Genomic DNA, 22854 nt, shown 5'->3' on the forward strand with positions numbered 1-22854 from the left:
TTTTACACCCCTGAGCAACGTTGTGAGACCAACCTTAACCCGCCCCGTGGCTGCCGGGACAGCTCTCTCCTGTCGGCTTAGAACGTCTTCACCAGAAGCGCTACAGCGGGCCGCCGATGCAAGTTTGGAGCGTAGCCCTGCCCAGAGATGGGAGCTCGTGCGGGCCCCCTGCGATCTACTGAGGATGGGGTTCTCCTGCTCCAGCTTTTCCCCACCCCCCCCCCTTCTGAAAGATTCAATCCCTTTTCCCCTCCCCATCCGCTTCAAAAGCCTCGTTTGAAAGGTTCGCTTGGGAAATCCAGGCAGGGGGGTTAAGAGCTTCATCGAGCTGCAACTCAGGGCTGCGTACCAGACTGGCAGTGCTGGAGACCAGCGATAATTCAGAGGATGGGTACAGCATGGGCAGTGGCAGGTTAACCCTCCTACCCTCCCACCCACGTGCCGCCCCTCTGGGGGAGGTACGTTACAGCATCAATACCCAGTTGGAGGAGCGTGAATGAGCCAGTCTCATCAGCTGAGTAAGCCACCCTGCGGGAGCGAGGAAACTAAAGGGGCATGAAATATCAGACAACGGAGAGAGACGCAACTCAGCTCGAGCAGCAGCAAAACGGTTGGACCCAGTACACTGGAGCCTGCCCTGAACCCTGCAGTAACAGAATCCGATGCTGTAGGTTTTGCCAAGTGGCGCTGGAAAACAGTGGAGTTGTTTGGTTCCCACCCAGATCCCACCATCCGAATCCCGGGCAAATGCCCAGCGTGACCGGGTGGGGGTTTCGCCAGACGACTCAGGGCCAGGTGGGAGCCCTGGGATCGGGCCTGATTTCGAGGAGGTAGCACTTGGGAGGAGCCAGGGTTATCTGGGCACCTATCACCCTGAGCTGCGGGGGTGGGAGCAAGCCCTTTAGATGAACAGGGTTACCCGGTTCCCTTTCCGGCAGCCACAGAAGGACGGGCAGCTCCCTGCGTCAGGAGGGACAGCAGTGCCCAAATTCTGTTGAAGCCGTTCCTACAGCTCCAAGTCCCCCCGTTTGTCCACTGGCCCAGCAGACAGATCCGGTTCTGCCCAGAGCACTCTCCCATCTCCAGCATGGCAGCAGGGACGCGATGCCGTCCAGTCTTCACGGCGTTTCACCTTCAGGGGGATGGCGAGAGGGGGCTCCGCGTGCCCCCGGTGCCCCCGGCTGGGGCTCTCTGCTGCCATGGCGAGTCACCCAAGTGGGTCCTCTCGCCTGTCAGTCGCCCAGCCGCTCTCGAAGCAGGTCCAGCTCCTCCGCGAGTTCAGCGAGCGTGGAGGCAAAGAGGCCGCGCTGATGGGGAGACACAGACAGTAAGGGCGGTTCAGGGATGGCTGAGTCTACACTGTGCCTAGCTGCTGTGGGTGCTCCCAAGCTGCACTCCCTGGGGCTGGCGACCAGGCAAGTGAGAGACTCAGCACCCCAGCTAGACTTGGGTATAGCGCAAGGGCTTGGGGGACACGACGGCCTCCCCCCACAGCTCTGCGTCCTAACCTGAGTCAGCCCCGGCTGGAACAACCTGGGCAGGTAACGCGGCTCTGCTCATGGCCCTCCGTCCTGCCGCAGTCTGGGTGCCTGGTGCAGATCCACCAATACCCTCCTATCCTGACCTGCAACAGACCCTGCTATCCCAGGCCTGCGGTCCCCCCCATACACTCAGCTCAGCCGATGCCCCTCCAGCTGTTCGAGTCCTGGGCCTTTCCCATACAGACTAAAAAATATATTTTTTTTTTTTTAAAAAAAAAACACAAATCACCGGAGCAGCCAGGCCTGGCAGCTGTCGGGGATTTTGAGGCCTCTGTCTCAGCTGGATTGAGATCATTAGCGAGATCTAAGTCATGCCAGTGGCCAAACCAGAGCCATGTTCCTCTGCCCCCCAGAGAGCCGTGCTACGTTCTTCCTCTAACTCCGATGTCCAGGAAACGTTTCGATGCCCTCAGGCAGGCCGGGCAGGGAAAGGGAGCACCTCAGCATGTGGCAGGGCCTCTGGAGGCTCAACCAGGGAAGCCTGTTTCCAATCACAATCCTTTTAAGGAAGCCGAAAGTGACAGGGCATCATATGTATGGGTCCCTCTTTCCAGAGGTTTCCCATGCAGGGCTCTTTGCAGGGAAACTGCAGCTAGGTCAGCTGCAGCCTCCCTGGATTTAAAAGCCTGGGCCCAGCTCTGTTCGGCAGGGACCCTCTCTATTATCTGTTTGTACAGCGCCTAACACAATGGGGCTCCGCTCTCTAGACGCTACTGTAACAAAAATGAATATGGGAATCAGGACTCCTGGGCTCTCTTGCAACTGACTCGTCGTGCCACCTTCACTTTGCCTCAGTTTACCCCTCTACACAAGAGGGTATTAATACTGGACTTCCTACAGGGGATACACAGAGTATCTTCATTACCATCCTCAACCCATCCCCACACCCAGATTCGACAGAGAGATAATTTGCTACTAATCTACAGGTTTCATCTGGCACCCTTCACTATAGTATCTGACCCCATGGAACCACTAATGGATTTATCCTCACAACCCCCTGGGAAGCAGGGCAGGATTATTCCCATTTTATACAGAGGAACGGAGGCACAAAAACTAGATGACTTGCCCAAGGTGACCTATAGAGTCAGTGGCGGAGCTAGGAACAGAACCCAGGTCTCCTGACTCCCAGGCCAGTGCTCTATCTGCTAGGCTATGCTGCTCCACCCAATAGCAACAGGAGGCACAAGGCATCTGCGGTAGAGCAGGGAAGTGGCTCCTAGGTCCCAGCTCAGAGCCTTAACCCCACAGCCACTCTGTCTGCTAATGTCCCTGGTGCTGGCGTTACCTGAACTTCCTGGCTCCCCCGCAGGTAACACCTTCTCCAGAGCTGGATCAGGGGGCCCACAGAGGCAGGAAGTAGCAGCCCCTCAGGCTGCAGGGGGCAGCCGCTGAGTTTGCTCCTCAAGGACCGGTCCTGTTCGCTGAGGCTCTCCAAGGACTGAGCCCACCGCCAGCCCTTTCTGGAAAGCGAGCCATTCTTCCAGGGGAAGAGGTGGGTCTGCGGTGAGAGGCCCCCCTTGGCAAACAGGTACACGGCCCCGTTCCCAGACAAGGCAGCTTCCAGCTGGAGAGAGAGAGGGGCATGGGGTGTGGGGGGGGTGGAAATCCAGGACAGTAACACTCAGCACGTTTTCTCCCTCCCCCCCCCCCCCCCCCAGGTTTTGGTGCTTCACCCACAGCAGGATACTTTACTGAACCCTGCCTAGGAGAGAGAGTGTGGACTAGGGGTTAGAGGGGAGAAACAGGTACACGGCCCCGTTCCCAGACAAGGCAGCTTCCAGCTGGAGAGAGAGAGGGGCATGGGGTGTGGGGGGGGGTGGAAATCCAGGACAGTAACACTCAGCACGTTTTCTCCCTCCCCCCCCCCCCCCAGGTTTTGGTGCTTCAGCCACAGCAGGATACTTTACTGAACCCTGCCTAGGAGAGAGAGTGTGGACTAGGGGTTAGAGGGGAGGACTGGGCATCAGGACTCCTGGATTCTATTGCCAGCTCCACTAGTGACACAGAAAAAGTAAACTGAGGCTCAGAAAGGCCTCGCAGCCATCAAGAAAACCCAGCTGCCCTGACTCCTACAGCCCCATGGCATGACTGCCAGACAACACACTCCCTGCCCCCAAATCGCTCCTACTACCCCACCCAGTGTTTGGAGCCCAGCGCACTCACCTTGTCGCCCCCTAGTGGGGCAGAGTTGCCATTTGGAACGCTGCTGCTGCTGCCCCTGGCATAGGCGGGATTTCTGAACTGTGCCCTCTGCTGGGTGGTGTAGCGCAGCGCCCAGTCCCAGATGGTGGGCAAGTAGGGGCCCCCCGTCTCCTTCACCAGGCGGCCGTCCTTCTGCAGGATCTCCAGGGGAAGGGGTTCCCGCCAGCCGTTGACGGGCGCATAGATCTGGTTGGAGGCACGGTGCTGGGAGATGAAGAGAGAGTGTGAGAGGTGTCTCCGCGAGGAACAGCGAATGCACATCCCTATCCCTTTGCCCCCCTGGCCCTGAGAGAGGCTGCACTCCGTACCCCACTGAGGCTGGGCCAGGAGCGGGCCCTTTAAGGGGAACGTTATGCACTGAGGATCTCAGAGCGTCACAGAGGTGGAAGAGAATCATGAGCCCCACCCTGTTCTATGGATGGGGAAACTGAGGCACAAAGAAGCGAGTTGACTCGCCTTAGGTCAGGCAGTGAGCCAGGAATAGAAGAACCCAGGAGTCTGGTCTCCCAGTCTCCTGCTCTGTTAGGAGCTGGGAATAGAACCCAGGAGTCCTGTTCTCCAGCTGCCTGTTCTAGGCCATGCCTCACTCTCCCAGCTGAGAATAAAACCTAGGAGTCCTCACTCCCAGGCCTTGCATTAACCCCAGCACCAGATTTCCCCCTTCTCCGCCCATGGTAGGATAGCGCTTGGGGCAATGACCGCAGAGCAGCCGAGTGTTTCATTGTAGCTGGGAGGCTCCATGCTGGACCCACCTGATTTCTGCGATCTCTCTCCCACTGGCAGTTAAACAGGAAGGTGCTGAAGAAGGGTATGTAGCTGCTGTCGTGGAGGGCCACCAGGTATGTCTCTGTGAACTCAAAGGATGCTGGGAACTGCTGGAGCAGCTGCCACACGCAGTCCAGGAAAAACAGAAACACCGGAGACTATAAGAGAGGGGGGGAGAAAAAAAAAAACTCCCTGAGGAAACAGCAAAAATGCAGCCAACTCTGGGGCGCAACAGCGCAGCTCCCGAAACAACCTGCAGCAACAGTGCACAGCGATCGCTCTCCCACCACTGAAAAGCAGCTGACTCTGGGGTGGAAAGTGTCAGCTGCGGACCATCCGTGCAGCAATGCTGTGGAGATTTACCCAGAAAGGAAATACCGTCAAACTGCTCGCAGCAACACTGCGATTGACCGGGGCAGTTTGAACAACCTGCCCTGGGGATCGGAGCTCAGGCCCTGCCCCCACACAGGAGCAAACGATCTGTGCTCCTTCTCTGGCGCCTGTCTCCACAGCATCTGGGCGCCTCGCCATCTCCAGTGCATTTATCCCCCCAGCTCCCCGGGAAGCAGAGCAGGGCCATTATCCCGTTGGACAGATGACGAACTGTGGTAGAGAGGGAGCCGACGGCAGAGCGGGGAACTGGACCAAGGAATCCGGAGCATATCCAGGCTAGCACGGAAGCACCAGACCATCTTTCCTCTCTAACTTATTACTCCCCTGCCCCCCTTGCAGCATCTCAGCCGACTTCTGCATGGCACAGGCCGGAGATAGTCGCCCAGCAACTCCTCCACCAAGCCCATTAGCTTTCGGTGGAGCTAGAGCGTGTCTTTCAGCAAGAGGCCAAACAATCCCGATTCAAAGGCTCCAAACAGCCGCTCCCATGGCTAATTGCCCCCACTGTAATCCAGCGCAGGCCGGTACCAGTGTCATTCACAGGCTGCCCAGCAGAGGTCCCCACCAGAGCAGTGGAACCTGAGCCAAGGACCAGCGTCCTAGCAAGTATCCAGCTGGACAAAGCCTAGAGGGGTTGCTCGGGTTTGGTTCAGACTCCGGAGCTACTGCCGATCCCCACCCAGCCATCTCCGCACCTTCCCAACTGCGGCCCCCACAGCCAGTTGCTCCCACCTTGCCTCTCCCCTCACCCAGCCCTCTGATCCCAGCCCCACCATAACAGATGCTGACATGACTGGCAGCAGAGGGAAATCCAGAGCCCAGGGCACTTGGAGCAGGGCAGACGCTGGGAATGATTGGATCAGAGCTGCTTTCTGAGTCTGGCGTCCCACCGGCCCACGGGGGAGGAGGGAAGGCAACCGTCAGTCCAAGGAACCCTCTCAGTTTTGCATGGCCATCGAGCCACACTCCCGGCCAGCTGTGCTCGGAGCCAAAAGGCAGAGCCCACGTGCTGGGAGACATTCGACACAGTGGTGCCACGGGGGCCAGACTGGTAGAACTCCCATCGCTCTCAAGCATGCCCCGCTCTGGCCAACGCAGCCAGGCATCAAGCCGGAGCCACGGGTGCTCAGAGACTCACCTCCTCGCGGTCGTTGTCCCGGAGGAGATTGAGGCGCTGGAGGAAGGGGTGCCCTGCCACCACCCACTCCTTCTGCAGCAGGCTCTGGAACCCAGACTGGGTGCGGGCGTGGGGATCTGACAGGATCTGGACGAGGGAGGCCAGCAGGCAGTTCAGATCCCGGTCGTCTGACTCTGTGAGGCGGAAGGGTACAGAGAGTGAGGGACCTCGGCAAGAGGAGTGTCACGGCTCCACTGTCCAGACACCTCTCTGCTGCAGCTGCCAATGCAGAGGCTGATCGGCAGTAGCTCTTGTGATGTCCCGCAAGGATCTGGCCTGGAACCCACTCAATGACCCTCCATCAGTCCCCGATTCCCAGAGTCAGCCAGCCCGCCCATTTGCCAGCATGGAGCCTGTGACCCAGGCACCCCTTGGTGCCAACAGGCAGAGGGCACAGGGGTTGCATAGGGTTTCCCAGGGATCAGATATATGCACAATAGTTCACCCAGGGGTGACATGTGAGGTCTCTACCAAGAGCCAGTAGCCCACTGGTCTTTACAGTAATTGCAAACTGGATGGAAGGATAATATTTAGGGCACAAGGGGCCTGAAAATTATGTTCTTAAAGTCTTGGACTTAAGGCAGGTCACCAGGAGGTAACAGACACCTCTCCCCCGCCTGGCAGTTTGGCTATTGTGTATTGTATGCCTCACATCGGAGACCTATTTACATATTGAGCCAGTGAGGAAATGAGAAACTGTGAAATCTACAGGAAACAAACAGTGGAGGGAGGTTTCAGAGTAACAGCCGTGTTAGTCTGTATTCGCAAAAAGAAAAAGGAGGACTTGTGGCACCTTAGAGACTAACCATTTTATCTGAGCATAAGCTAAGCTAAGCTAAAGCTAAGCTTATGCTCAAATAAATTGGTTAGTCTCTAAGGTGCCACAAGTCCTCCTGTTCTTTTTAGTGGAGGGAGGGGAGGTGTCCTGCTTCTGAATACAGACAGAGGGTGGAGCTGGCATATCTTGGGGAGCAAGGAAACAGCATTGAGTCCTTCACCTAGGAGCCAAGCTGGACCCTGGCTGTAAAGTCCTGCAAGGATTTGGGGTGAGCGTTGCTCTAGGAGACAGGAGAGGACCGTTAATTTGGCGGAGCTCGAGAAGGCCTGCTGTGAGGTGTAACCATTCCTTTCCCACGCTGCCACTTGCTACTCCTTGCATCTCTGGGCTTGGCCATGTAAACCTAGCCTTGGTTTCACTAGAAGTAGACCTAAGTGCTGGCGAGTGGTGATCTGAGCAGGAACTGGGAAGTTGGGGTGCGCTGCTTCTTTGGGAGCAGCGAGTCGGTGAATGCTGCCAGTGGCCAGTGCACCGGGGCTGGACCCTCCACGGAGATGGGCCAATCGCTAGCCTATAGAGCGACAGCAGGGCCCACATGACCTAGAGCGGAGTGCTTGCATTGCCCGTGGGGTCGGGGAGCCAACCCCCGGCAGGCACAGACAAGCCTGCCTCACGCAAAGGACAGGTAGTAGCCAGGTGCCTCACAGATCTGGGAAGCGTCACAGAGCCTGTACCGAGGAGCTCACTGCAGCTGCTTATTCCCCTGCCGGGCTCACCCCACCCCTGGCCCTGCCTCAGGGCGGCCAGCCTGTGCTTGGGCGGGAGCGACATACTCTACCTTGCAGGATGACGGAGCGGGACCTCTCCGCCAGCAGGGCAGCCACCTCGCTCGCTTTCCTCACGCAAGCCCTGCAAGGAGAGGGGGTCACTACTGACAATGAAGACCCTGCAGCCAATGGGAAGCAAAGGACCCCCTCGCCCCCCCCAGCACCATCTGAAATTCATCCAGCCAGGCACGGTCCTGCCAGCCACTCCCCCCAGAGAGCTCCACCCCCCACGCTGGGGCAGCCCCCAACAGAGGGATGGTGGTTACCCAGTCCCACCCAGATGTTCTGTAGGGCCTGGGCCCCTGGAGTTAAAGCGTCAGCGTATGGGGCGGGGGGGCGGCTCTCACCTGACGTGGTCCAGCCAGCGCGTCCCCTCCAGGGCAGAGAGCCACTTCTCATCGGCCACAGAGGAGTCTGAAAGGAAGCCACGCCGAAGAACCCCAATTACTACTTTGGCTGTGGAGAGGTTTATCCAGCCTCCAGCCGCGTAGCGCCAGGTTATCATTACTGGGTTTTAAATCCTCACCACCCCCTTGGCAGGGAGCGAATGATTATCCCTGGTCAGACAGAGGAAATGAGGCACAGAGGAGGTAAAGTGACTTGACCCAGATCAGACAGTCTGTGGCCGAGATGGGAACAGAACTCAGGTCTCCTCAGTCCCAGCCTAGAGTCTTGAACGTCCTTCCTTTGGGCTGCCTTTTCTGTAGCAGGTCAGGAATTGTCCCAGAGAGAAGACAAGGAAGGAGACATGGAAGGAAGAGACCCTCGAGTCCCACCTGCCTCTCAGCCAGTGCAGGACTGTGCTCTGGCTTTAGCCAGGCCTGTTTTACGGAGCCCTGGCTTCCTTGCGTCAAACAGCCAGCTGCTTCCAGGAGGAGAGAGATGGCCTTGGGGTTACAGTATCAGATCTTGGTTCTGACAGACTCCCTCAGGCAAATCATGTAATTCCCTGGGCCTCACTTCCCCCCTGTAAGGCAGGGATAATACCTCCCCACCTGCCGGGGGATTGGGAGGATATAACCCACAGCACGAGACACTCTGACAATGGTGGAGCCAGACAAGCACCAAGAGCAAGAGAGGAGAAACTGGAAATCCAGCGCAGGTGCATCAGATACAAACTAGTGATAACGGTCCCTTGATTCCCAAGTGGGATCCAATCCAGAATAACCCAGGTCCTCCCCGCTGAAGAGCTGGTTAGTTACTGTCTGGGATTCCGCAGGCGTCGGCTCAGGCGAGCGACTGCTATTGAGAAGTGATCTCAGTGCCGGGGCCGAGGCCGGGTCTCACCAGGAAGGCAGAGGGCCCGAAGCTTGAGGTAAGAGAGTTGGATCTCTGCAGGGCTGGGCAGGTCAGCGGCTGTCTCCACTATCACGCACTGGGCGTGGCCAGCGAGCATCAGCGCTTCCACGGACCTGCAGAGAGACGCAGCCGCACCGGGGAGGTGGAATCACTGCTTTGGTCTGGGCTATGGGGCCCTGCAGCACAGCGCCCCTACCATGATGCGAGGGCACTGGGGTCAGCACCGGCGATGAGGGGACAGCACCCACCCAGCTCCCTACAGCACAGCGCCCCCTAGTGCTGCACTGGGGCATTGGGGTCAGCACGGGCTATGAGGGGACAGTGCCCCCTAGTGCCACAATGGGGCATTGAGGTCAGCACCAGCTATGAGGGGACAGCACCCACCCAGCTCCCTGCAGCACAGCGCCCCCTAGTGCCACACTGGGACACTGGGGCCAGCACTGACTGTAAGGGAGAGTGCCCCCAATTGAGCCACACCCCCCCGACTCCCTAGAGCAGCTGGGTTTTCCTGGGGAGTCTTCCACCCCAGCCTGGCCCTATTTAGCTCCCCCGAGCTCCCAGGCTGGGGCAGCGCAGCCCTATTCCCACGTCCTCAAGGCTCGTACCTCACGTCTTCCTTCTCGGGGTCCGAGTCGGCGTGAAAGCCAGCGGCTCTCAGCAGGTCGCTGCCTCCCGGGTGATGCCAGCACAGCCTCTGGGGAGACACAGGGGAACAGAACGAAATGATACTCCACTGGCTGCAGGCTCTCCACTGCGCACGCCAGGGTCCTGAGCTCTGGGGCCTTGTCTCCCGCCTTCCTCCTCTCCCCCCAGCTCCAGGGACCTGCCTCCCCCTAACTGGCTATGGGATACACCCCCACCCAACCAGCTGGTGGAGACCCTCCCTCCTCAGCCTTCCCTCCCCTGCTGGTTTAGGAGCGGTGTAGTCCCCATTTGATGGCAGGCCAGCTTCACAGGGCACCGGCCGCAGGGAAACACAGCCTACCGTGTGGTGGGGGGCGGGGAGGGTCCTCACACCTTATTCCACCCTGCTGGCCCAATGCACCCCTGCCTCAATAAGAGCCCCACCCTCCCACAGCACCCCCCGGTGGTTGCCCCATCCCCAGAACCTGGTGAGGCAGGGGAGGTCGTTAGGAACCGCCCTCCCCTCCCCAAGGCGGCAGCTCGCAGCCTGCTCCTGGGGCAGGAGACACTCACCGGGATGCGCCTCGTGTTGAAGTGGCCAAAGGCCCTCTTGAGCTCGTTGTCCAGGAGCCTGCTGGGGACCCAGAGGTACTTGGGGAGGCTGCGGGAGGAAGCGGAGTCGGAGGGGAACCGGCTCAGAGCAAGCGCAGAGGGCTGCCGGCCCGCCTCGCCCCAAGCCTTTTCAGGAGCTGCACACAAACCCTACAACCAGAGTGGGATGCGGGACCCTCAAGGCCTCTCCCACTCCACTACTCCGGCACCTGCCTCCTTCCCACAGCTCCCCCTTTGAGCACTCTCAGACCTTGATAATCAGACAGGGCTGGATGGCCCCTGGCTCTTAAAAGGAGGCAGATCTCCCTGTTACAAGGCCATTCCAAAATCTTGCCACCCCCACAACTCACAAGACTCCCCCAGATCCATCCCACATTAACATGCACAGACAGAGAAGAGAACTCAGGGTCTGCTGGCCCACAGCATCCCTCCCACGTGTGCTAGAAGAGAGCTCCCACCAGCTCTCCCCAGACAGGCCTTCCACCTACAGCTCTCGGGAATTTGACAGCCAAAGGATTTTTCCCCAGAAAGCGTCAGTTTGTCAAAACCCGGAGGTTTCCACGCCAAAGGTGATTAGTTTTGGCTCATTTTGTGAATCAGAATCATTCAGGGAAAAATCCCAAAGCTGTCGAAACGTTTCATTTTGATATTTGCGAGATGAGGAATTCCAGTTTTCCGGGTCAAAGCCCCTTTGGGTTTAGAAACTTGAGCGAATGAGAGTAAAACAAAAATGTAAAAGGGTCGAAATCGGAAGGAAACTACAAGTTTTTCCAGTTCAAGGAAACGTTTGAGATTTCAACTTCTTGCCCCCAACCACCACCCACTTCGGGACCGAAACGTGGTTCGAAATCATGAACATTTTCACTGTGCTTCCCTAGCCACTCGAGGAAGCCACATGCCCATGGAGGTTACGCTCAATCCAGTAGGGGGCCATCGATGTGGACCTGGGACTGTAGCCGAGGGCTGAACACCATACCCACTGCAGAAAGGGGGTCTGAGGGAGATTCGCGGCAGAGGGCATTCCCATAGCTTAGGGAGTCCCAATTACTGGAGGGTACCCGGAGGGGCTGTGACCAGGGGAGCCGGAATGGGGGGCAGGGGCCAGGCCCCTCCCACTTCTTAACCGGCCGTAAAGGCAAGTGACAGGGGAGAGGTGGAGAGGAGTGAGCTTGGGCGGGGTCTTGAGGGAGGGAGCGGGATAAGGGCGGGACTTTGCGGGGAATAGGCAGCACGAGGGCGGGGGAAATGGGCAGGGCGGCATGGGTGGGGGGCACACTTAAGGCACCTGTGGGCCCCCCACACACACACACACACACTTTTAGGGCACTTCCGCCGCTCCTGGCTGTCACATGCTCCCATGCCGTGGGCTAGGGTTAGGGCGAGGATCTAACTCACCCCCCAAACCCTCTATGCCGGAGTGGGGGGACCGGCAGCTTTACCTGGTGGCCATGTCGAAGCGCTCATTGACCGGGCTGACCCTCCAGCCAGCAGCCCCGAGCCGCCTCAGCTCCTTCTCCCAGTCGCAGGGACTCTCGAAGAGCAGCGTCGGGGGGGACGACGACTCCTCCGTGCTCAGCCAGGCGTTCTCTGAAGCCGCACAGGAGGGATGGCTGTCAGGGACGAGTGGGGCAGCGCCTCGTGGGTCCAGCCACCCCAGGGACGGGCCCCTCAAGCTGCCAGGGCCTGGGGGTAGGGCTACACGCCAAGCGGAGATGCCACTTACCCAGGTTCCTGATAGCTGTGCTGTCGTACCACGTCCCCGCACTGCCGCTGCTGCTCTCCTGAGCCTGCACAATGGCCAGCGTCACCTGGAAAACAGCGGCGTCTGGGGCTGTGGGCAGGGTTTGGGGGCCCATGGGAGGGCAGAGGGTACGCTGCCAGGCTGGGGATCCAGGAAGGCCCCCCAGCAGGGCAGCGCTTGCAGCACTGACCCATGGAGATTTGTAGCCCAGGACAAATAGCCCGCGCAAGTCCCTGTGGCTGCAGGCCCATCACTGAGCCAGACAGCTGAACAGAAGAGTCGTGACGGGACCCCGGCCAACCCCGCTGGAGCGGAAACCCCCCCCAAGCTTTGCCGCTCGGGGCTTCTCTCCTGGGCAGGGCGCGACAGGTCGGGTTTTCAAAGCTGCCAAGCTGACAACCCTCAGTGAAGTCAATGGGAGCTGGAAGCGCTCAGCCCCTCTGAAGAGCAGGCTCTTCACTGCTGGAGGGTCCCAGCTAAGGCAGAGACAAGAGCTGGGGACGCTGGGTGTTTCAGGGCATGAGAGGATCGCTAGACAGGGGGACGGGAAGGGAAGGGAAGGGTGGGGTTTGCCTTGCCTAGGGTTCTGCAGCTCTGAGCCCTGTGGGAGGTAAATTCCTGAGGAAAGGGACCGTGGAAAAGAGGGAAGAAACCGAACCATCTTGCTCCAGGTCACATAGGCTGGATCTGCCCTGCAGCTGGGCGGTGCCGCTCCCGGCCCAGGGAGACAGACTCGTAAGCATGCTGAAAACAGCAGCGCGGACGCTGTGGCCCAGGCTAGTCGCCTGAGTCCAAACCTGCCCAGCCCCCGGCTCTGAGCTGCCCTCCGGCCGCAAACGCCCTCGCTGCTGTCTTTAGCACGCGAGCTCAGACGGGGCTGGCATGAGTCTGCCTATCTGCCCTGAGCAGCATGGACATCCCTGCCCGGAGTCAGCAGCAGAGCCCGGAATAGGACCTCGCCTCCCCCCAAACCACATCATCCCACTCACCTCCTGGAGCTAGGAATTGAACCCAGGATTCCTGGCTCCTAGTCCCCTGTGTTAATCCACTAGACCCCACACTGAGGGGTAAAACAACCTGCTTGGGGGTCCCATCCTCCCATCCAGGCGACACACAGAGCAACCCCTGGTGTGACAAGCCCCCAAATCCCAAGCAGGTCCAGCTCAGAGCCAGTCCACTGGAGATGCCCATCAGTATCCAAGGGTCCCGAAGCCCCGAGCCGCTGGGCTCTGGGAATCACCAGCCGGAGAGGCGGGTGCCCCTGTCTGCAATGGCAGATGCTCACCTGAAAGGCTTGGTACTCCAAGCTGCTGTCGCGGAAGACAAAACGCAGCACCCGGAAGTCCCGGCAGTAGAGCACCAGCTCCTCCGGGATGAACTTGAGGGTGGAGCTGGCCGTCAGCACCTTGGCCTTGGTGAAGCTGTTCACTGCAGAGGAAGCCAGGCAGAGGAGGGGGGCTTGGACCCAGGAGGCCAGGCAGCAACCAGAGTCTTGGGGCAGCTGGGAAGGCTCGACCTCCACCGTGGGGGGGGACTGGGGCAGGATCTGCCCCCAAGCCAGCTGCATGGAGATCGCGCCTGGTGTGGGGGGTAGCTGGCAGCGGCCGATCAGGATTGCTCTGGTGACCGGGAAGCCCAGGGGGAGAGCACACGGAGGGACCACGGCTCGCTCCGAGTATGGCCCTGCCAACTACAGCGAGGGCAAGTCTTCCAGTGCCGCCACCCCCCCGCCAAGGTGCCATGGCCCCAGCCCTGCCTGTGAGTAAGGGGGCAGTTGGGTCGCCATGGCCTGGCCTTGGCCTCTCTGCCACTGGGACAGCCCATGAGGGGATCACAGCGCCAGCCACGGGGATGGATGCTGGGATGGAGGCAGTGAGCTGCACGGGCTGAGAGACGTCAAACTCATCACAGCGGTGGAGGAGATGCGGCTTGATGGGGTGGAATGTAACGGTGGCCCCTCCTGCCCCCCTTTACCTGCCACCAGCCTCCCGATGCAGGGCAGGGCCACGTCGTGCTCACTGTGCAGGCAAGTGGAACAGCAAGGGGCCTACGGTGGGAAAGGAGCAGCCCTTAGAGATCAGGCCCATTCCCCCTCCTGCGGCATGGGGAAGGAACATCCCCACACCCCGACCCCACTCGCAGAACCTGGCTCCACAGCTGGCACAGGGGGCCCACCCCGACACCACAGCCAGGGGGCTCCGATGGGCCAGGAGGATGGTGTCCACTAGAGAGCATCAGGGCTGCAATTCAGGTGGCTGAGGGCTACGAGGCTCCCGCCCAGGCCCCCCCATTGCCCCGGGCCGCCGCCAGCACCGTCCCGGCTCCCGCCCGGGCCCCCCCATTGTCCCCGGCCGCCGCCGGCACCGTCCCGGCTCCCGCCCGGGCCCCCCCATTGTCCCCGGCCGCCGCCGGCACCGTCCCGGCTCCCGCCCGGGCCCCCCCATTGTCCCCGGCCGCCGCCGGCACCGTCCCGGCTCCCGCCCGGGCCCCCCCATTGCCCCCGGCCGCCGCCGGCACCGTTCCGGCTCCCGCCCGGGCCCCCCCATTGCCCCCGGCCGCCGCCGGCACCGTCCCGGCTCCCGCCCGGGCCCCCCCATTGCCCCGGGCCGCCGCCGGCACCGTCCCGGCTCCTGCCCGGGCCTCCTCCAACTCACCCCCACCGTGTCACCTGGGGCCGGCTCTGGCACAAAGGCGACTCTCAGGTTGGTGCAGTACAGTGTGCCCAGGATGGATCCTTGGCCATCCCTGGAGCAGACGATCTTCCTCACGCGAGCTGCCTCTTCCAGGACGTGTTCCCCTGAAGGACGGGGAAGGGGTCAGGGCGAGCTGGGAGAACGCTGTGGTTTGGAATGACCCGTGAAACTGGTTCCCCAGGGCACCGGAAAGGAGGGGGTAAAGGCAGGAGCCCAGGGCTGGCTGGGGAGTGACGCTGAGCCAGGCAAGAGACTAGGTTAGGGGCGTGCAATGCCACAGGAGGGAAAAGCACACCGAGGGGCCAGATCCTTCCCTGGCGTAAACTGATGGAGCTCTATGGGCTGCAATGGAACCAGGTGGATTTACCCCAGCGGGATCTAGGTCCGAAGGCCTGATCCTCAGGGGGCTGCAGCTGGAGTGGCTGGGGCCGCCGATCAGGCGGCAAATTGTACCTGCAGAGCTGCGGGGAAGGGGGTTTGCCCCACAGAATGCCTGCACGGGGAACAATGGAGGCCGTGCTCAGAATAGTGGGCCCTCGGCTAGGGGGTTTCACAACGGAGGGGGGGCTGTTTTCTCTTGACCAAGGATCCTTTTGAATAGTCCAACAGCCCCTGGCATGTGGGGATAGGGGGGCACACAGAGCCCCCGGCATGGGGCGGGGAATGGGGAGGGCGCACAGAGCCCCCGGCGGGAGGTTGCAGCAAGTCCCTGGAATAGCGGGGGGATGGGATGGTCCACACCAGGAGCGTGGGGAGAGGAGGGGAAATGAAGGGACGCAAGCAGCCCCTGGTGTGTACAGTGAACTCCGTCTGCAGAAGCTGTGACCCTCTAGTACAAACAGAACCCAGGAGTCCTGACTCCCATTTTCCTGCTTTAACCACGAGACCTCACTCCCATCCCAGAGCTGGGAGCAGAACCCAGGTGTCCCAGCGCCCGGTCCCCTGCTATACCCACCAGACCGCACCGTCTCCCCCTCAACATCAACAAGTGCGGGCATCACAGAGCAGCTGGGCAGCCAGCCCCTGCTAAGAGCCTTGCTAGAAAAGCCAAACAATGGACCTGCTCCAGCTCGAGCTCCCTCAGCCCAGGCAGCCCCCTGGGGGCCCTGCTGCTCATGCTGGGCATGAAAGGGAATTGCCCATGTAACAGGTGCCTTTGGAGCGGTTGTTCTTTGCTAGTCACGAATTCAGCAAAGCATCTGCTCCGGCCACTGCCTGCAGCGTGTCATCCTAGCCAGGAAATGCCTTCAGACAGCTGCTGCCCAGAGCCCCGATTTAACCCTTCATGCCTCTAATACGGAGCAAAAGTGAAAGGCTCTTAAGGAGGAAGGGGATCAGGATTGGGCCCAGCTTAATGATTTTTATAAAAGTACCAAAGCTCCATAGTATCCGAACACTCATCCTTCAATATATTAGCCCTCACGCACACCCCCCAGGAGGCAGGGCAGTGCTGTTATCCCGATTGTCCAGGTGGGAAACTGAGGCACAGGGAGACCAAAGGCCTTGCCCAAAGTCATACAGGGCATCTGCGGCACAGCAGTGATTTGAACCCAGTTCTCGGTTAGTGTCCAAGCCCCTGGACCATCCTTCTTCTCTACTCTCCAATCATTATACTCCAGGAGTCCTGCCTCCCTCTCAGAGCCAGGGGAGGGAACCCAGGTGTCCTGGCACGCCCCCTCCGCCCCCCCGGGGGAGCCTGGGCCAACAGCAGATGCGAAGTGGCTGTGGCCAGGGAAGGAAGGGCTCCTCTGCCTGCCAGGCACAGGTGAGCTGCGTGTGGCTAGAGTCTGTGGGCCTGGACTTCAGGTCTCATCTGCTCTGGTCTAGGTTCACTTGGTCCTGCCACAGCGCAGGGGGCTTGTCACGGGCCCTTCCAGCCCGACATTTCTGTCATTCTGAGCCTTGGGGAGGAAGAGGGGGGGGGAGAAGAGACACCTCATCACAGTCCCCCCCACCCCGGGCGCTCACATGCACAGGCGAATGGGGAGCCCAGCTGTGTCCTCCTCTGTGCAGCTAAGGAAGAGGGAAGAGACACCACTGCTGCCGGTCCCGTCCAGTGCTAGGCAGCAGTGTGGTCTAATGGCTACTGCACCGAGATACGACTCAGGACACCTGGGTTCTATACCCAGCTCTGCTGTGTGACCTGGTGCAAGTCGCTGCCCTGCTCTGTGCCTCAGTTTCCCCACCTGTCAAATGGGGATTGTGATACTGAGCTCCTTTGTGATGCACTTTGAGATCTGCAGCTGGAAAGTGCTAGATTAGAGCTAGGGATTATTATCAGAACCATAGTGAAAGTCCCAAGGAAACCCAACCGGGGGGTCAAAACACGAGCCACCCACTCCCCCGTAGCCAGCGGGGATACCTGGGATACACGGGAAAGCCTGGCAGTTTCTGTTTCTCTGGCCGTTCATGTCAGAGGACTTTGGACCTCTCAGCTGTAAAGAAAGAGAACAGGTCGCTGTTAGCTGGATTTAACCCTTTCCTCACTGTGGGCTAATGCACAGACACTGGAGAACCAGACGGCAACTTTCACGGTCTCTGGGGCAGAGGCTGTCTCTTTAGCCTACGTCCATATAATGGGGCCCTAACTAGGGCGCTGCAAGGCAAGTAATATTTAACCTGATCCGCTAGTTAATTATTTCTTCCCCTTCGCAGTCCTGACTTCTGACCCCATCCCCTCCCACAGCAGGAGGCTCAGCCAGTCACAAGGATCTGAGTGGCCAGCCTCCGGGATTCTATGGGGAACGCTTCTTAAAGCCCTAACTCCTGGAGTCTTGGGCATCTCGGCTTTTATTTCTTGAAGGAAAGGAAGTTTCCTGGCCTTGTGGTTGTGGGGGAAAAAAAGCTATAAAACACAACCTCTAAAGAGTTTGAAAACGAACAAGGAACCAAACATTTAAAATCTTCTGATTTTTAAGCCAATCTCATGATTATTTTGGGACAGGGCTTGTGGGGTTTTTTTTTTGGTTTGGGGTTTTTTCGGAAATGCTTGGGATTAGCCACACTGGGGTCTACAGCAATGGTTCTTACCTGGAAGCTCAGCCCCCTTCCATTTATAATAATACGGCAGGATGGTGATGGCATGCATGAGAGATAGTGCGGTCTAGTGGATAGTGCAGTGGACTGGGGCCCAGGAGAGCTGGGGGTCTATTTCCCGCTTGGCCACTAGCCTGCTGGGTGATCTTGGGCAAGTCACTTCCCCTCCCTGTGCCCCAGATCATGAGTGGCTGTTTAGTGGTGGTGGTTGCTTAGATGGGCCCAGGCAATAATATTTTGAAAATCTGATGCTTTTGGGGGGGGGGGCGGGGAGGGCTGGCGTGAGCACAGGACTAGGACCCAGGATTCCTGGGTTCTAATCCCATCTCCAACCCTGACTCCCTTCTGGGGCCTTGGGTACATCACTTTGCCTTTCCAGTTCAGTTTACCAATGGGGAAACACAATGAGTTTTAAATGATTTTGCCCAAAGTCACACAACAACTTAGTGGCAGAGCTGGGAATAGATCCACAGACCCTATTAAACCACACTTCTCTCCCAGACTGGGAATAGAACCCAGGAACCCTGGCACCATCACTGACCATTTTAAAATCAGGGTGGGGGGGTTTTCCCCTAAAAGATCTGGCTGAGGAATTATTCTGGGCAACTTCTCTGGCTGGTGTTACAGGAGGTCAGACTAGGTGGTTACAGTGGTCCGTCCCTTCTGAAATCTATGATTCTCAGCTAGCCACATGGCTATGCTGGCTTGGCTACTCCCCAACTCTTGGGCAAGCCAAAGTCTCCTGACTACTAGGGTCAACTAAGGGGAGGGGGCTAATGCCAGCTGAGGGCGCAGGGTAAGATCTGAGTGCCACGCTACCAGGGAACAGCTACACAGAGGAAAGATTAGCCGGAACATAACTGCCTGAAACCTAAACCACAACCAAAGGTTATCTGGCATTTTTATTAAGCAGAGAGAGCAAACAAAGTGGAATTGCCGCAGCATACCTTCCTCTGCCTGATCAGATAGTGAGCCGGAAACCTCCTTGCAGCTGTAAACAACCTTAAGGGCCCAGAACACTGCAAGTCAAAGTCACTGCAAATGTATAAACCAGAAACGTTTACCACTCTCAGTCCCAGGGATCTTAGAGCTGGTGAAAGGGACAAGACAGACAGCCCCTGGGACCTTAGCAATCTCAGACGAAGTTTGGTGGGCACACAGACACACTCCCACCCAACTCAGCTCTACCCTGGAGAGATCCCCGGTAGGGCAGAGAGGGGAGTTTCGTCTCCATGGCCCATTGGTAGCTTGCAAAGCCAGATGGGCCCATTGTGATCATCTAGTCTGACCTCACTTCTGAGGCTGCCAGAAAGAGGAGCCAGTAAGTGCCAACTGGCATTTTCATGGCCTGGCCACCTGGCTGCTAGGAACCAGCCTGAGGCAGACAGATCTGCTGCATCCCGCTCCATTAGTGCCTGCAGCCCCATACACGGAATGGGGACATGCAGCTTGTTCCCAGAACCTCTTTGCAGAATTCAGTTTTTTCAAGTAATTTTTTACAGGTGTGCGAAATTACGTGGCTTAGACAATGGGGGGGCGGGGAGGGTCAGGCAATAATTGTTTAATGACACCAGAGGCTGAGATCCCAAAAGTTAAAGCTCTCTCCTGCTTTGCTTTTTTATTTTTTAAATCTGACTTTTTAACAACATTATTTCAGTGTCCTTGGACCAGATCCCACCCTCCCCCTTCGCTGTTGTGTGGCGACTACCAACCTCCGCCCCTGACGTGGCTGCATTTCTCCAGTGCTGCAGCCTGCATGTTATTATGTAGACTACAATAGTAAAGTAATACTGGTGTAAAGGCGTTTTATGCCAGCATAGCTTATTCAGCTACATTTACAGAGACACCTTTATAGAATAACTGTGTCCTTACTAGGGATTGCACTGCATTATTTATAGCCATTGCAAAGAGCTCTGGTTAAAGTCAAGAATTAGATAAGTTCATGGAGGCTAGGTCCGGCAATAGCTATTAGCCAAGATGGTGAGGGAAGACACTGGGCTAGATGGACCCTTGGCCTGACCCAGCATGGCAGATTTTACATAAAATGCTACAAAAACTGTGTGTAAGAGCAGCTGGTTAGTGACGCCACCAAGCATATGGGAGGCTCAGTGCCCCGCCAGCCCCCAGCTATGCCATGACAGCAGGGTAAGACATCCCCCAAGCACGGACCAAAATGTTAGGGGTCAGCAAGCTATTCATTCCATGAGAGGTTTTCCCTGGGGTGGGGAGATCAGCTGGCAGCAAATTGCTAAATTTTGTAACGATGAGGGCTAATGGAAGAGAGTCCAAAGAGGAGTGGCAAAAGACTTATTTAAAGCACTGAGCAACAGGTGGGAGGAAGCAGGGCCCCGCGGTTAGAAAGTTTAGCTCCTAGGGTTCAATTTCCTACGGTGCCACAGACTTGGGCAAGTCACTTGGCCTCTCTGTGCCTCAATTTCCCCATTGAGATAACCGCCCTGCCTTACAGGGGGCTGTGAGCATAAATCCACTAAAGACCATGATGTGCTCAGATACCGTGATGATAGATCCTAGAGCTTTATTGAGACAGGGAACAGTCTTGTCCTAACTGTCAGGTACCAGTACAGAGTTCATACTCCCTAGCTCAGTCCAGAGCATTACCTACTAAGCCACTCTGCCCCCACACTGGCCTCTCTAATCTAATGCATCCGATGAAGCGAGCTGTAGCTCACAAAAGCTTATGCTCAAATAAATTTGTTTATCTCTAAGGTGCCACAAGTACTCCTTTTCTTTTTGCGAATACAGACTAACACGGCTATTACTCTGAAACCTCTCTAATCTCCATGATTTTACCCAGCTGTTTGCATAGAAATGTTCTAACCAAGATCAGGGCCCCGTTTAGAAAGCGATTTTCTCCACCCTTGAAATCATAGCAATGATCACCCTCCTTATGGTCTCATTATTTCCCCCTGCTCCCCCATGTGTCTCTCTCCACCTGCGGTCACCTGCCTTCTACTTAGATGGTCACCTCTTTGGGGCAGGGCAGGGGCTGTCTGTGTGGCCTGTGTATGTCCAGCGCCTAGCATGGAAGAGGGTCCTGGGCCAGGGCTCCTAGGCTCCATGTAACAACAAACGAGGCTTGTCTGAGTCTTTAAAGACGCGCTGTCTCTGCTGCCAGGGCGCGCTTGGCCCCTGCGTAGCATATTTCTGCTCGGCGGTGGAAAACAATCGTCTCATTCTGCAAGGAATGCAGAGAGCCGCGCAGCCAAGGCCAGCTTTCCCTGCAAAGAAACCCTCAGCCCGCTGACCCGCTCCAGCCCCAGGGAAGCCCTGCGCAAACTCCGGGCGTGCTGGAGGTTTGGGGGGGGGTGTCAAGAAGAAAGGGGGGGTGTCACCCAGTTTGCAAGAGCAAGGACAAAGCCCCTTGGACAACAACCAGTCGCCTGGTTACCAGCCCCAGTGGACAGCGCAAAGCCTGGTCCCAGAAAGAAGGCGCGGGGCGGGGGGGCCCTGCCCAGGCTCCGAAGCCCAGGACAGAACGTACCGTGCAAACAGCCCTGCTCCACATTACCGCTGCCGAGCGTGGGGCTCGCTGGCCAACAAGCGCAACCACACGCGGCGTTTGGCGTCGGAAAGACCCGAGCCCGGCCAGCCAGGCGCATGGGGAGCGGGGGCTGCTGGCTGGAAAACCCGGAGCTGGGCTGCTGTGGGCCAGGAGCACGAACCCCCCCCCCCCAGCCCCGGGGGCTTGACAGAGCCGCGCACCCTCCAGCCCCCCCACTGCAATTTTAACACCAAGGCTACACAACAAAAAGGGGGGGACTATGCCATGCCCCCCCCAAACATCACTTTGCTTCCAACAGCCAGCACCCTGGCTGGAGACCCCCCCACACACACACACACACTCCCCACGACCCAGGCAGGGTGAGGAAGCCAGCCCCGGAGACTCAGCCTATAAACTTATTCCCCCCCCAAATAGGTGCTGGAAGTGGGGGTGCACCAGCACCCCTCGGCTCGAAGGGGTTTTTCCTTCCATCCTGGAGGGTTTTCAGTTTGGTTCAGTGGCGCTCAGCACCCGCATCGTGTACATTGTTGCAGGACCCTCCCCCATGCCCCTCCCCCAGCATTTCAACACCCCCCCCTTAGCTTTCCACTTACCGGAGGGCCCTGCGCGTCCTGCTGGATTTTAAAGGAGTTTTTGGAGCCCGATAACATTGTCAAGTCTCTTCGTGCCCCATAAACACAAACCCAGCGGGGAGGAGACGTGGGGGGGGGGGATGAACCCCCCCCAGCAGGGAAGGGGGAGCAAGGGGCGAGTCCCAGCCCCAGGAGGAGAAGGCAGGGTGCTCAGTCCATGGCGGAGAAGGTGCCCGGCTCAGCCCCCGGGTTCCTGGGTCTCCGCCGCTGCTCAGCCCCGCGGCAGGGGCGGTGCCCCGGTCCCGGTCCCCCGGTCCCGGTCCCGGGGCGGGGACCCTGCGTGGCGAGCCGGCGTGGAAGAAACTCGCCTCCCAGGCGGGGCAGGAGGCAGCCCCAGGTGGGAGGATGCAGCGGCGGGGCGGGGCTCGCTCGTGACCCCTTCTAAGGTGCGGCGGGGGGGACCCGCTTCCTTCCCGGGGGGGGGGGCGGCACCGCTCAGCCGTGGGTCCCCCCTCGCCTGGGGAAACTGACCCGCTGGGTCCCGGGAAGAGGCTGAAACCTGCTGCAGCCTTAAAGGAGCCCGGGCCCTTTTCTGGGCGCTGCCCCCCCCCCCGTTCTTCTCTCCCCTCCGCCAGCCGCATTTTAATGTCATCGCATTGGCCGCGGATCGGGCCAAAGCCGCGAGGCAAGGGGCGGAGCAGGGGACTGGGAGCCAGGACTCCTGGGTTCTATCCCCAGCTCTGGGGAGGGATGATGGTCTAGCGGTGAGAGCTGGGGAGGGGGTCAGGAGTCCCCAGTCTATTCCCAGCTCAGACCAGTGAGCCTGATCTAGCAGTTAAATAGGAGAGCTGGGAATCAGGGCTCCTGGAAGGGAGTGTGGGCTACTGGTTAGAGCAAGGGACTAGGGGGTCAGGACTCCTGGGTTCTATTTGCAGCTTGACTGCTGGCTCGCTCTATGAGCTTGGGCAAGTCATTAACCTCCCCCTATTGCCAGGCCAAAGCACTTAAAAAAATTATCAGGCCTCAAACAATTGTGAGACTGCCTTAAAAATTATGAGGGTTTTTTTAATA

The 22854-nt window shown here is 58.6% G+C and overlaps 1 protein-coding gene across 1 annotated transcript; it reads right to left on the reverse strand.

The window, feature by feature from the left end:
- Positions 1-274: 274 nt before the first annotated feature.
- MTMR11 (myotubularin related protein 11) lies at positions 275-22111 on the reverse strand. Its single transcript, XM_074938542.1, has 17 exons — positions 21805-22111; positions 17015-17087; positions 14614-14756; positions 13934-14006; positions 13245-13387; positions 11942-12026; positions 11658-11805; positions 10180-10267; positions 9588-9676; positions 8971-9095; positions 8031-8097; positions 7695-7765; positions 6040-6212; positions 4496-4666; positions 3705-3947; positions 2827-3105; positions 275-1307 (listed from the first exon to the last, which is right to left on the reverse strand). The coding sequence occupies exons 1-17, from the start codon at positions 21859-21861 to the stop codon at positions 1233-1235; spliced, it is 2103 nt and encodes a 700-aa protein (XP_074794643.1). The 5' UTR covers positions 21862-22111; the 3' UTR covers positions 275-1232.
- Between the last annotated feature and the right edge of the window lie 743 nt (positions 22112-22854).

This window comes from Natator depressus, chromosome 24, assembly GCF_965152275.1.
Source record: "Natator depressus isolate rNatDep1 chromosome 24, rNatDep2.hap1, whole genome shotgun sequence".
NCBI lineage: Eukaryota > Metazoa > Chordata > Testudines > Cheloniidae > Natator > Natator depressus.

Bases quoted from the DNA above. Each gene is read 5' to 3' on its own strand.
- MTMR11 (XM_074938542.1), bottom strand. From the start codon at position 21,861: ATGTTATCGGGCTCCAAAAACTCCTTTAAAATCCAGCAGGACGCGCAG. The intron at 17,088-21,804 runs GTAAGTGGAAAG...CTTTCTTTACAG, and splicing joins AGGACGCGCAGGGCCCTCCG to CTGAGAGGTCCAAAGTCCTC. The intron at 3,948-4,495 runs GTGGGTCCAGCA...TTCATCTCCCAG, and splicing joins AGAGAGATCGCAGAAATCAG to CACCGTGCCTCCAACCAGAT.